Source organism: Pseudopipra pipra, chromosome 6, assembly GCF_036250125.1.
Source record: "Pseudopipra pipra isolate bDixPip1 chromosome 6, bDixPip1.hap1, whole genome shotgun sequence".
Classification (NCBI taxonomy): domain Eukaryota; kingdom Metazoa; phylum Chordata; class Aves; order Passeriformes; family Pipridae; genus Pseudopipra; species Pseudopipra pipra.
The window spans coordinates 55,708,882-55,724,072 of record NC_087554.1 but is presented as its reverse complement, the minus strand read 5'-3'; the positions used below and the strand labels follow the sequence as shown (position 1 = coordinate 55,724,072).

The window sequence follows — 15,191 nt, the reverse complement described above, 5'->3', positions numbered from 1 at the left end:
CACAGGAAAGGTCTTTTCCATGGGGGGTTTATATCAGGTCAGTATGAGAAAGCATTTAGTAACTTGGAGCAAAAGGCTTCCTTCTCCCGTGGAGATTTGTTATGGAAAGTGACCCTCAGTAACTTTGAAGAGTAGTGTATTTTGCCACCCCCTTTCCTTCATGAACTTCCTCTACAAGAGCAATGTCACCAACACCACTGGAGCTAAAAGGAAGACAAAAAAGCCTCTATGCAGTCCTGGCCCCACCAGCTGTCTGACATTGACTTCTTGAGATTCAAGATATTATACATGGAGTCAGAAATATCCCAAAGCTCAAAGACATCCATATGTCTCACAGACAAGATTTATGGTCAACACACTGTATTTTAATTGTTTCATTACAAAATATATTTCCCACGTTGTATTAATAAAAGGTCACTGAGAAAGCTATCAAGAAGGATTTTAAAAATTAATTTAAAAATCCATTTGGTATGACATTTATCAAAGTAAAAAAGCAAATGCTGGAAAGTAAATCTTGCCATTCTTCTGTTTTCTGCAGTCAGCTTTTTATTGCATCTTTTAAACAAAATGTAAGTCACCCTTGCTATAAACAAACAAAGAGGTTTTAAGGAAAGTCAGAGGCTGAACTACTCTCTGACGAATCCATCTGGTTTATATTAGGGTAAGGAAAAGACTTACTCATAGAAACTACAGGAAAGCTTGAATTGTGACTAAAATAACTCAGAGGTTTTTCACATAAGACAAGCAAACGTAATTAACTTTATAATCTGTACACCCATTTACATGTGCTGTGGGCAGACCCTCCCTCTTTGAACCTTGCAGACCCAAGCCATAAACTCACACCTAACTATAAATTTGTGAATACTCTCAGGGATGTACACGAAGCTTTTGATAATTTTACAATTTTACATATATATGCTTTAAAAGTTTTACTTAAGTCACTTTGAATTTTACAGCACTCCAACTTTTTCAATTTCCTAGTGGTGCATTTTTTAATATTTTTTAAAACAACTTACAAACTGGTAAAGTTTCAAGGAGCCACAATATTTTGCCTTATAAGCAGTACCAATTGTATGTATTCAAATAAGAAATAGTGTGACAAGGATTTCATTTTGCACAGAGATAAAAGAAAAAGCAATTTGCAAATAAGCTCTATTTCACTGTGATGTCTTTATAGCACATGGCATGGCTATTTTAGCACTTTTATGCAGTACATAACACTGCATAATAATAACACAGTCAATTTAAAGCACACAGTAAGACCTTTTTTTTTTTTCCACACAATACAAAATAAATGCAGATACTTCTAATAGGTTTACAAGGTACTTTCAGTGGTCTTAATATTCTACCTCTCAGCCAGATTCCAACACATCTGAGAAGCCTAAATTACCCTCAGTTCTCTGCTTTTGCATTTAACTGAGTGCCAGTGCTGAGCAATGTTAATGTTTTTTCATTTGAGTAGTAACCTTATATTCACTTGTCAGTTTAGAACTGAAAACATCAATATAAAACTATTTATTAATTAAAGTTGTCAGGCATCCACTACAAATCACCTGTCTTACCCAGAGTTATACCCGCTCTCTCCACAGTGCTTGTTGTCTGGTCAGACAACTTATCACTGCTACTGGTGATTATTATTTGTAATTTTTCACAACAGGCCACTTGGGTAAAGCAACTGATTACATCTTCACCTTTTGCACCTTGGTTGAAATCCTACTCTTCCCCTCCCTGAACCTTCCTCCAGATCCTTAATTACTGTTCCTCTTCACAGCTCCCAAAGCCCAGTTATTATTTTGGTTTGAGTAGCAGCCTCACTATGCTTCAAACACACGTTCCTGTTCAAAAAATTTATAATCTATATAATGGATTTTTCACACTTGAACTCCAAACATGTATTAAAAATTTACGATGTCCTGCACTTGTGACCCCCAGCGTTCAGCCCAGAAGTGTTTTCGCAACCATAAGTGACATTACAAGGTAATACATGCGAGTTTGAAGAGGGAGATGAGAGGAGCAAAAAATCAAATCATTTTTTTTCCCTCTCCACAGGCAATTCCACTACCATCACTATTAAAACTAACCATGAATAAAAAATACGGATCCTGGAGAAATGTCTGTAGGTACAAGGTCTCCTGAGGTCTGGCAGATGTGCACTGGGGTGTATTTTCACTCTCAGAAGGCACTGGGCACACAGTACCCTGCATCAGCCAACCACACAAGGATTTGCTCCACATCACCCACCTGGGCTCTGCCAGCACCAGCTGAAAGCCACAGGCACCTTCGGTGGACCAAGGCAGACCAGGGCATTCATCCAAGGTGAGAAGGACAAGGCACCTCTTGGAGGTGCCTGTTGCTCTTCCACAGCTACAAGAGAAGCCTCAGTAATTAGCTTAGAACAAACAACTGTCTTTTGGGCAGCTAAAAATACTTGAGATGAACCCCAGCCTTCACCTGTACCTGCCTTCCCATTTTTAGAAAATTAATCACTCTCATTTCATATGCCTCAGTGAGTTAAATCACTGAGAGGTTAGAAATTGGGTAACAGCTTCCCACTAGGGAGTTCAGCACTTGTTTCAAGTACCCTTTGGTAAGGAAAAAAGGCAAAAAGATTCCCAGTGAAACGGATATATACAGAGTGGTTAAAATAACTGGTATCACCACCAAGAGTGTAAACTCCCTGGGAAAAGATCCATCTTTTTCTTCTCCATTTGTGCAGTATCTTGCCTAAACTGGGGCTGAAGACTCCAAGATGCAGTCACACGTACAGTACATGCAGTGCTGTCCTTTCTACTGCAGTGCTGTCCTTTCTACTGCAGTAGTTCTACTTGTTCCAGAATTCCTCTGGCCAGACCAGCTTTGCTCTACAAGAAGATGGGAAATGTTACTAAAGGCATCACTAAAAGTACGTACATCTACATCTTTCTTCTGGGTTAATCTGAAACCTAAACTCTGCCTTCAACTTCAGGAAAGAAAAGCCAAAATTATCTCTCTAACCAGGGTTTAACAAAAAAAAAAAATATAAAGGAAATAAATCAAGTAAACTTTTCTAATAGGAAAGGAAGTTCAGACTTGAGAATCAAGAGAAATAGGGAAATCCCAGTCCTTGAAAAATTGTAAGAAGAGGTCAGATAAGCATTGGACAAGAATGTTATGCAGTGAATGCTATCCTAGACAAGGGCTATACTAGATTTTTCCTGAAATCTCTCCAATCCTATTTCCTTCAACACCTGTGATTCCTCAGGGGAAGAGCGTAGGGGAAGCACTTTCTGCCTCACCCACCCAAACAGCTTCATCAGACACAAGGCTCTTAATAACACAAAAGGCAGTAGAAGAATTCAGACAGACACAAGAAGTAGAATTTGGAAAGAGATACACGCATAGTTTTCGGTAACTACACTTGGATGTAAACGAATTTTTTAAAAAAAATTAAAAGAGATAAAACAACTGAAGACTAGCTCCTCTCCAAAAACTGCTTATAAATTGAAACTGCCCTTGCAGGTGCCTGGATCACATCCAAGCTGTCTCCAACAGCTTGTTTGTCCTTTCATTAAAGGTCACTGTTTTCCAGGCTACTGAGTTTCTTTGCACATTTCTTGATCGCACTTAATCTCTGTTGCATTATACACATTTTTCCTTCACAGGGGTTAAATGAGGCAACAGTTTTATGTTAGAATAGTACAGTGGTTAGGGAAAACCACATCTATCAGTCAGCATGGTTAAGCAGGAAGAAATCTGGAGCTGGCTGTTAGTGAATTATTTAGGACAGGAATAAGGGCAGACAAGGAATGAGCAGGCAAATGGAAATACTTCTGTTTTCAAAGTGCAGGCTTCTTAACCCAGTAGCTTTCCCATTTTTCCTTCTACAATTCTGAGATATACACAGAATTTAAAGGTAATTTAAAGACAACATCATACACTTACATTGGCCAAATTTATCCCTAGTGCATGGAGCAACATCTTAGAGAAAAGCTCTTATAGCAGCAGTTCCTTACAAACTATGAAGAGCTGAATGGGCCAGGTTTTTTCCTTTTCTCAATGAGTGATCTGATGCCAGTAGGTATTCACTGGATTTAAATGGGAACCCCTCAGAGATGGGATGTATGTGAATTCACAAATTTCCATATGAGAGAGAAGCATGGGAGGGAAGAATCATACCTCCAAGCCTTTTCTGGAAGAAAACGCAACAGTCAGGCTGCAAAAGTATTGTTACACAGCAGCACTGTTAAATATTTATCACTGATGATCTTGGAGCTCAACCAGCTGAAGCTACGAAGCAATATTAGGCAGTGTTTACATACAACAGCACAGAAGGCATTATGTTAAATTTAAAACTGTCTAGCACCAACATACCTGGTCTTGCAGGATCTGTTACATCTTTTAAGTGAAAACCACTACTTCAAATTGTACACATTTCATCATTACACACACTCCCCTGTTCACTACCTTGTGAAAACCATTTAGGAATAGATCTTGGTCAAAACCAATCACTATATCCTTCTTCTTAGCACAGTTCCATAGATAGTCACAAATACGTAATAAACTTGATTTTAAAGGTAACATGCACCTCTATAAAGCTTTTTCATTTCCAACAAGAGTTCTTAAAATGCACGCAGAATACAGGAAATCAACACCAATGCTTAAAATCCAAGTGCAATGACATTTACAGGCATGTGGCTCTGAAGGAACCTTCTGAGCACCCTACTCAGCAGCAAACTGTTTTACAACACATCTAACCTAAAGATTAATGCTCATCACGGTCCATCAACAGCAACTGCTGAATTGTACACAGCATCAGAAGCTCAGTGCTCGACTTGAGGGTCAAGTTCATCTTTGATATAATCCCATGAAGCTTCCAGAGTTTCATTTGTGACAAACTTGGCCTTTTATGTTTTTCTAAAGGGGTTACCTGGTAGGTGACAGACAAATAACATCGCCTGCGTATGTGAAGCTAAAGTAGGTGCAAAAACATCTGAGGAAAGGATCTCACCATCTGAGATAAGAAAGCAAATTCCCTGTGACATCTGATAGAACATCATTCAAAGCTCTTTTTCAGCCCTTGAAACATGGCTTAGAATACCATTAGCTGATCCTGCTAAGATAAATATGTATACATCTCAAGTTTTATCTTTATCTCTCTGTATGTCCACACACATTTAAACAAAACTCAAACAGCTAAATTATTGCTACTTACTAGACAAGCCTGAGGCAGGAAGCTGTTCACCCTGGAGATACTCCACATGCCCTCGAGGTACTGCTGAGCTTGGATGGTGACCGAGCTCAGAGCGCCGCTGAGACCGCTGGGGGCCACCGTCACTTGAACGCTGGAGTTCGGGAAACCGCCCACGCCTTGAGACCATCCAAGTCCCTTCTTCCTCTCTGCTGCAGAGAACAGATTTGGCGACTTTCCAGGCTGCCTGCCCACCTGCCCAGCAATGAGTGGCAGGTCTCTCTGGGAGGAGACAGTGACCATCCTGGGTACCATGCTGGTCACTGCCCCGGCACCGGGCGGGAGGTCGGGCATTTCTGGGTAGCTGGTTTGACTGAGGGTGTGCATCATCTGAATGGCTTCCTGCTTCAGCTGATTCAAGTGAGTGGCACAAGTTTCGCATCTGCTCTCTCCTTCATTCCTGTTTTTCTGTAAATAGTCAGGCACTTGAAGCTTGTCAAAAATTAAAGCTGATAATCGTGGGTCCTAAAGAAGTGGAGAAAGGAAAAAAAAAAAACCATACTGAGTGAATACAGAAAGATAAAAAGAAAGGAAAAAAAAGTTCTCTGATTTGCTCTCCGCTCACGGAAGTACTTTAAATCTGTTCTGGTAACTCTCAATCTTTTTTACCCTGAATACCTCAACAGGCTCGCAGGTTGCAGTGGATTAATAAACCGTAAGTGCATTCATTTGTATCAGACCCAGCATGAAAATTATCATCAGAATTAAACAGTGGAGCTGTGGTGTACTTGATAACTGCTCATTTTTCTAATTAACTCTCCTTTGGAGACATCTAAAGTGCCTGTGTTTCCCATGCTCAGGAGTATTGTTAGTTGAGATGCTCAACCTACAAATATCATAACTTGATTCAAAGGCATACCACCACCAGAAGCCCAGGCAAATTAGACTTTAAAGCATTTTAAAACATTAATGCATGACCTGGTAAACGTTTTGCTGTCTTCATCCTCAGAAATGATTAATCAAGTGGCATAAAAGCCAGTTTACATGGTGCTGCCCACAGCTGGTTCCTCTGCTAGCAAGGACCGTTATTTCTGATCTTTGCAACCCAGATGGTTGCAATATTCCCTTATGCTACAGTTGCTTTGATGAGAAATAGATTTGAGCCTACAGCCGTGTGTGAAGGTGTGACAATGTACTGCTAAGAAGCTGATTCAAAAGCAACACCTATTTTGTTTCTACAAAGCAATTCCCCACCACCCCTTTGCCAGTTCATTTTAAGGCTCCTCAGACATTTTAAAACCCAGCACCATGTTTCCACTTCAGAGATAGAGTTACCTATCTCCTGGAATGCACAAATTCCTTCCCATCCCAAGCCTGCTACTGTAAAGATTAGTCGAGAGATTAAATCCAGCCCTGTTGTAAATCTGCTATCGAGACTAATGCCATGCAGTAAAACTGACCCAACTTAACACACTCTCATTGAGCTCTCTAAACAAATAAGGTTTTAATGAAATCTCAGCACAGCCAAAGGTTTATTTGTATAATTATTTTAAGTGAAAATATTTAATTTGCTTGTTAATAAGGAGGGCACACATAGCTAATAAGTCTGCCATCCAACATATGCTGGGGATATCCCCAGACCAGTTCTTGTTTTTAAAAGTGTATTACTTTATGCCAAGCTGCAATTGCTCTCCAGGAAATGAATGTCCTGTTAGAAAACTAATTCTGGTTTTAATTACAACGTGCATCAATAAAACTCTTTAAAGAAGTTTTGGCACTGGTACTTTGCTTTGCTCTGAATTCAGAAAGTCCTAAAACACTACCTAATTTCTGCAGCAGCAGCACAGAATTCATCTCATGTTCAGCTGTTGGACTATTCCTGGAATAGTTTTAATCTCTCACAAGACACACAGAGTGTTGATAGAAGCCATTGTGAGTATATCTAGCATTCCACAGCCAAAAGCCATTAACAAAAGTTGCTCTTTCTGCAATAATCTAAATTATTGTTTATTTACTGACTTAAAAAAAAATACTTCTCAGGCTAAGAAAAGCTACTCCTGCTGCTGATTGAACAATAAATTGCACTCACATTAGTGAATCAATATAAAAAATGAAGTGAAAGGCACTGTTTCGTTTTTGTCTCTTCTCTTTATTGAGGTTTAGATCCTAATAAAAATGCTTCTGAAGTTGCACCATTTGCTTACCCTTCAAGAGGAGGAAAATTCTTTCCCTCCAAACCTCCCAAAAGATGATAATACTAAATTAACAGATATTAGTCAGGGAAAAAAGGGAGTGATTAATATTTTAGAAACTTTTTTCTAACCCTTCAGCAGAAAGTGCTATTGGTTAGACTTAAACATAGAGACTTAGTGCTGCATGCACTATTTAGCTTTAGGCAAAACAAAGGCCACACAGTCTATCTCCCAAGAAAAACAAACAACACCATGCTCTGTGCTCCACAGAAACCTCTCCAAGAGAGAGCCCTCTGAGCAAATTCTTGCTGAGGCTGACACACAGCATCTATTCAAACAGCCCCAGAACACAGCACCTTCCAGCACTGGGTGCCCCGTCTGCGGCCAGGCACATCCCTGGACTCACTCCTTTGATCCAAGTTGGGCACACAAGGAAGCACCTGCAGGTTCCCAAATTGCATGAGCCTCATCTGGCAATGTTTAAATTGCTATCAAATGTCAAAAGTTTCAAATAAGCAATTAAAGCGAATTACTAGGTGAAACAGGCTTCTCATTTAAAAGAAATTACTTCTTTTGATGTAAAGAAAATTAATGACCCCAATTCTAGCTCCATAAACACAGTTTACAGCATAAGGCACATCAGAGTCAGGCCTGTCTTGCAGTTACAAAGAAATCAAGTGGATGCCATATTAAAGGGGGGGAACAAAAATAAATTTAAAGAAAATAACATATTTAGAAAATTACACAGAGCAAAAGCATATGGGCACATAGTATGCCAAATTTAAACCTTGTAATTTATTTATGGTAAAAAAAAAAAAGCATCTAATTTCCAATGCTTATATTTTTCCAGGCATTACAAGGAGTCTCTTAACCCACTCAACCAGCCTCTGTGACCCCCAGTTTGCATCTGTGGCCAACATCCTCCAGCACCTCAGTGAGGGCCCAGCTGGACAGTCAGATTACTTTTATTTTTCCACTCTGTGCAACAAAAACACCTGGCTAATGGTTGGGCGTGAAGGCCAGAGGAAACACAAGTTACTGTTAAAAACATTAACCATAACTTAAAAGTTTAGCCAGCCCCATTAAAGAGGTTTTACTATCCGGTGACAATGCCTGGTCCTGGGGAGCCCCTGCTTCGGCAGCTTGTGCCCTAACAAGGCTGGAGTGGAAGTTACACTCTCATGTTTTACAGAGGGAAGAAATAAAACTTGAGTGACCAAATGTGTTAGACACACACAGGAGGGGTGAAGCAGCTAAAGCCATCCTTCTTGCAGCTCCACCAGCAGAGAGGCAGCCCAGACAAAGGGGGTGTGCAAATCGCTGGGGGGAATGGTGCAAAAACTAAATGTACAACATACAAGCCTCTATTCCAAACAGTGCTCCTAAACCACTTTAGTCTGCTGTGCGACAAAGAACATGACTCTTTTGTTCCTCCACAGCATAAATAAACTATGCTGTCTTTGTCACACCTACTTTCCAAATGCTGTTCTTACCTCCTGAACAAGCAGGATAAGCAAAATACTGTGATGCTGTAATGTTCACAGCTTCCCCTCCCACTGCAGAAACCAAAACCCTCATTTCAGACTCAACTTGTTAACTTCTGCATACAAATTTTAGATATCCAAATAGCACAGATTGTCAGAATTGTAAAATAAGTGGTCCCACTAGGAGCAACTGTACTGGGGAGCCCAGCAGCCCCCAGTAAGGTCAAGGCATGAGACAATTACGTGTTGTTACATGAGGACAAATTTTCTGAAATGCCTGAATTTACCACTGCTTTTCAGCAAGCAGTTCTTACAGACACAAGCCAGCTTGCCAACTGCTGCTAGGAAATTAAACATACACATGCAAACTGCCCACATAAGAAGAGCTTGCAAGTCCTTCCAAGCTCAGCTGGGCAGGACAGTAAGCTCAGAAAACTAGCTCAGAAAAACGGAAAAAAAAAAAAACATTTCCTTCAACACCAGCACATTTAGCCTGAAGCCTGCCTTCAGGCTTTACCTCTGAAATTAGGAGTGGGGAAAATGAGCACAGGTCTGAAAACACATCCAGCAACACATAACAGAGAGAAAGAAACAGTCACTGTAATTCACGCTTCCCTCTCTGACGTACACTTCACCTCTGCTGCCTCCACATGAAAGCAAGTGAGGATCAAGCAGGGCTTCAGCTATTCGAGTAACACCATGTGGGGCACACAAACAAAACTCACATCTCAAAACTGTAAAACACCACAGCCCGAGACCACTGCCCTTGAAACTACACACATATTCAAAACATCTGAGATGTGACCAAAGGCCAATATCTCCAAAAACCTTCCTTCAGCTTAGGTACCTAAGCCATAGCCAGGTTTTTAAAGCATGAAATAACAAATTACCTTCTTGTAGCTAAACTTTTCTGAAAACAGTCTGTCAGGGATACTGCACTTCCAGTAGATTCTTTTGACATTTTAGCTCCATCTGTAATTTTCTTAAATTAAAGTTAACTTAAAGTTTGCAGTTAGATTTTCTGTTCAATTAACAAGGAGCAATATAGAGTTTTTTTCCATTGCATAAGAGAAACAAAGATACAAGCTTTGAAACTTACCTGCAGCTACTGACTTCTAACTCCCAAACTAAGCAAGAGGAAAGGAGGCAGAAAAGCATCTGGATTCTCACTTAAGAAGTCCCTGAAGTAATACCCACCCATCTGTAACCTAATCCTTTCAGTGAGGAACTGTCCACAGAGTGCGAACAAACGATGACGAACAAATGATGAAAAGTCAAATTGCCAACAACCAGCCTCAGTAATTACCTGCAATTCTGCCTGGCAATAGTTTCTGCAATGCGAGCGTATCTGGAGCAGTATTCTGAATTGAATTAAATTCTTAATATAAATATAATTAAAAAGAAAGAAGAAACACTGAATGTCACACTATAATACATAATTAAACACAGACCTAGGTGAACAACATTTTTAAAGGATGCTTTCGGGGACAGGAATGTACTATTCCAGTGCAAAAGAATCAATGTTAATGATTTTTTGTCTTAATTGTCTTTCCAGATTTCTGCCGCACTGCTTACAAATTAGTTTTTATCTTACATGACATTGTGAAATATCCACTATTATCTTCTATATTGACAAATACTTTAAGGCTGAGGCTTGCTTTCAACTATAAAGCAGTCATGGTCAAAAAAAACCCAAAATACAAAAGTATTATACTCAGCAAACCCAGGGGCTGCTCAGTGTAATCAAAAAAAAAAAAAAAAACCAGTGCTAATAATTAATTTTTTTTTAAGAGAAGTTTCCAACTATCTGACTATCTCAAGGGAGTAAAAATATGAGGTGTAAGTCTTCAAGTAACCTGTGTTGTGAATTCATTCACGTAACTGACTTAATCTTATCAGAATATAAACAATCAAGGAAAAACAAACACATGAAGCCTTCACAAAAACAGAATTCACCTGAAGTCCTATCTCCCGCTGGTTAAGGGTATCTGGAACTTGCAGTGTAACTTTGCTATCCTTGAAAACATCCCTCTGAATAAGCAGAAGAGCAACCCACATTTCCAAAGTGAGCAAAATGTGCAGGCATTTAAAAAACAAGCAAATGCAATTTTAAGGCCAAATTCCATTCAGCCTCCCTACAGGAATGCCTCACTACCTTTAGGTGAAAGATTAATTTAAGCCAATGGATTGTGGTCCTCCTCCCATTCTATTTGCTAGCAGGATTTCTTCACATCTCCAATCACATTATTCTGTTTCTAACCACAACCTGAGGTAGTGCATACAGACATATCCCACCGACTCTACCCAGCTGAGGCTCAACCCCATTTCTTTTTATCTCTGGTATCCCAAAGAGTTTGAAAACAAAGTATTCAAGCACCTCTTCCTACTTAAAAAAAAAGTATACTGCATCTCTTAAACGGCACCCATCTTTCTAACAAAAGTCAAGCAACATGATAAATCTGCTAAAAAACGCATGACCCCCACACTAAAAATGACTGTGGTGTGTTTAGTTATCCGGCAGCCTCCACTGAACTCTATTTATTTCCATTTCCTGCCCACTTTAATGTACTTCAGTGGCCCGCAGTAAAGTTAAAGCAATAGGTGTCTGTCATAAAGATGAATAGTGCTATTGGAATGCATAATACAGTGGAAAGAGGAAATGAGAGCAATCTGGTTTATTTACATCTCAGGCTCCCATCAGCACCTCAACCCACCTCCCAATGGTTTCAGCTGCCTTTCCTGTTATCTTGCTGTATAGTCCCCTGCAATGATTTGGCTTTTAACCTTCCAGAACCAGAGGGTATGAGCTGATCTCCCAGATTTACTTTCATGAGCTGGCAGAGTATTAGAGCAAACAGCCATGCAGTGTGTTCAGGGCAAAGAAAACAAAATAAAGGTGGTGGTTGCCATTTAAAATAATTAAAAGACACAAACAAAACAAAAGACCCCAAAGAGATCTGCTATCACCGTTAAATTTAGATCAACACACAGGAACCTCACTACTTCTGAAAAACAGTAATTACTGTTTCACAAAATATTACTTTTAATCTTCTTTCTTTACAATCTAATTAAACAGATATTTTACTTGCCTTTGGAAAATGTTTTTCTTAATTTCATTCAATTTTAACATTTGGTGTATTCTATAAACTACACATCCAAACTAGTATGTAATTTTGTGCTTATTTTTAATAGTGCATGACTTCATTTAAAATTGATGACTTTTAATTTGCATGTTTATTGTTGGTTTTAAGTAATCTTTTAATTTTCCCTCTTGGGTCTGTGGCTTACTACAACTTCACAATGTAAATTCAGTACTGATTTTGTTCATATGAAAACACCGTCTTCCAACAGCCATTGTGTCTTTTTTAATTTTCCTCTTATATTTCTTATAAACCTTCAACAAAGTATTATCCCCTTGGACAGCAGCAAGTGTTTGGGGAAATACTTGCACATCTATCACTACACAACACTTGGTGTCTGAAAAGTCTTTGTTTGACTCTACTTTCAGAAATAGCTGCTTAGATGAAGTTGCCTTTCAGAAATTCACACAAAAACATCTGATAGAAATTAGACACTTTTATTTAAAGAGTTTCCCATCCATAATTATTTTTCTTTGAAACTAGAGAGTAAATTTTGGTTAGCCTGTGAGCACAGTAAATCAGACTATAAGAACTGTGCCTATTAGAGTCACAACTGCATAGAAAGTCACAACTTTTCTTTCCTCTTCAAAGCAAACCATGTACTTATGTGTTAGAACAGCTACTTGGGAAAATGATGCTGTCTGATACCTTCACCACATTGAATACTTCTACTTCACATACAGTTTGAGTTCAGTCAGGCTGCTCAGATAATAAAGTAGCTCTGAAAAGTAGTTTCAGCATAGGGATGAAAATCATAGCACAGCACCTCTACACAGAAACATGCTGCCTTGTCAAAATGCCTCTGAAACATCAACTTCTAATATCATTTTACTGGAAACAAAAGGCTGTTCCCACTATTAGAATTATTTAGTCAACAGCCTGTGTTTTCAGAATGACAAATTGCAATGTAAGCCTGGCAAGATGAACTCTTTCACTGATGAACTCTGGCCAGAGACCAGCAACCCAACCCAGCCAGCCCAATGGAGAGGAGTCATGCCTCAGATGAGATCTTCAGCACATTTGTCCCGGCAGAACTGTGCCCATTTCTATCAGACAGATCTTTAACGAGGGAGTTCGAGAACGTCTGGACACCAGCCACAGTGAAAGCAACTCTGGCTCAGAAAGACTGAATAGGAAAAAAAAAAAACTGCTTGGAACCTGTACATGTATATGAACCCTGCAACTGTTTCAGTCCAACCATCTGAATCCAATTAAGAGAACGCTCAGCGGCAGAAGTTAGGGAGTGGACACATTTTCCAAATGAACATCATTAACATAATGTAGATTTAAAATCAACTACAAAAACCAGTGCTTGGCATTGGATTACTCTCTCTTAGTGTCTCTTTCACTCGCTCATTTTATCAATTACGTGGTAAATGAATACTTGAGGACCATACAGGAACGATTTAGCTTTCACAACCAAAAGGCTGCCCATTGTGCACTCCTCTTGTAAGCTACAAATTGCTGCATACAGTGCACAGTTAGCAGGCCATGCAGTTTTTATTATTAAAAAAGTGGATTTCACTTATTCTGCATCTTAATTAAGTTCCACTGTCTCAGTTTAGCTGCTTCTACAAAAAAAAAAAATCATTTTGGCTAAAAAATTTTGAATTTACATCTGAATTTAGGCAGTACTGTAGTGGGTTAGAGTTTTTCCTTTTTCTTCTTGCTGGGGCTTAATCAAGGGGGTAAAAAAAAAAGAAAACACAACCACAAAACAACCTTCTAAACAGGGATTAATAGAAAAGGAATGATGAAGAGAATCTCTAACTCCTCAACCACAAGCAGGCCACACTCTGCCTGAAGAGTCTGCTCCAGATCCTTTGCTTACTAGGTGGCACATATGTGAGACACCATCTCCCTCTCCAATCTGTTCATCCCACAGCTGCTCTAAAAAAAAGCCATCCAAGAATCCATTTTAAATAGCACTCTTCAGCAGAGGAACTTCAGCAAGTAAATTCAGAAATCTGTCATCAGCTGCCTATTGGAAAGTGGGATCCTGTGCCTCCAGTATCTCTGGACTTGGATGGAAGCAATGTCCATGCTTGTCCCTTAGTTTCAGATACAATACTGCTGCATAGAAGTAATTGACCCCATTCTGCTGGCCCCAGCTTGCATTAGAAAGAAAAGATAAGTATGCAGATACTAAGGGATTTATGCAGGTAGAGGATATTGCCCAAAGAATCAAATGATCTTTCTATGGAATCTCATTAGGTGAAGTATGATCCCAGCCATATAAAACACAGATGGAGACAGAACATTTGAGGAGTGTCTATAGGACAAAAAGCAGTTTAGAAAACAAGAATGTTGCAGGAAGCTGGAAAAAGTGTGGTTTATTTAGTTTAGAAGAGAGAAAATTGATCAGAATCCTTCAGTACACAAAAAGTGGTAGAAAAGAGACTGGTGACAAATTACTTTCCATATCCACTTGAGAAGGGAAAATAGAAATCATGCTACTTTTCAGCAGAGATGACAAGAAAAAACTTTCAAAGCCAAGTGAATATTGGCAATTGCTACAGAATGATGTTGAGAAATCTTGTTCCTTTGAGACAGTTTCTGAAGAGCAGGCAAAAAACATCAGTGGGAGGTGATCTAGAGATAGGATGACCCATTTCAGTGGAGGAAGCCGGACTACTTTTTAAAGATCTGAAGATCCTTTCCCAGCCCTATGTTCTTATGATCCTAGTTTTGGAAACATGGGTAACACATCTGTAGACAGACTTGTTGCTTGGGTCCAACTGCCATAGACAAGGAATACAAGACTTCAAAATACTGCTCTCCTTAGATGACTATTCAGTAACCTATACTGTCTTGCTTGCACCAAGTTTTCCAATTTACATCATTCTTATATTAAATTCCACACTTCTTGTCTTAGTTGTGACCGTCTATACACCTTGAATAATTCTTCTTTTGTCAAATTCTCACAGCCCATCACTACCATATCCAAAACTTTCTTTATCATTAACTATGCAACATACATAGTTTACTTCAATCTTCCCTTAGAGATACAAAGTATAGCATTGTTACATTTCATTCCCTACAAGTTAGAGGGATTGCTTTTGAATACAAATGAGATGCCTAAATTCGATGGTGCAAGTCCAGCCACTCCTACCTCTCCATCTTGATGGACATCAGTGACAAGCGGTGTCTCTCAGGGGTCCGTATTGGGACCACTGTTATTTAATATATTCATTAATGACATAAAGGG

The 15,191-nt window shown here is 39.2% G+C and overlaps 1 protein-coding gene across 5 annotated transcripts in view; it reads right to left on the bottom strand.

The window, feature by feature from the left end:
- The window catches only part of KIF26A (kinesin family member 26A), a 103,020-nt gene that overhangs the window by 61,592 nt on the left and 26,237 nt on the right, over window positions 1-15,191 (bottom strand). For all 5 annotated transcript variants that reach the window (XM_064659312.1, XM_064659315.1, XM_064659316.1 and 2 more), the window contains one exon: window positions 5,192-5,692. In XM_064659312.1, the coding sequence (XP_064515382.1) occupies window positions 5,192-5,692 (501 nt within the window). The remainder of the gene's footprint in view (window positions 1-5,191; window positions 5,693-15,191) is intronic.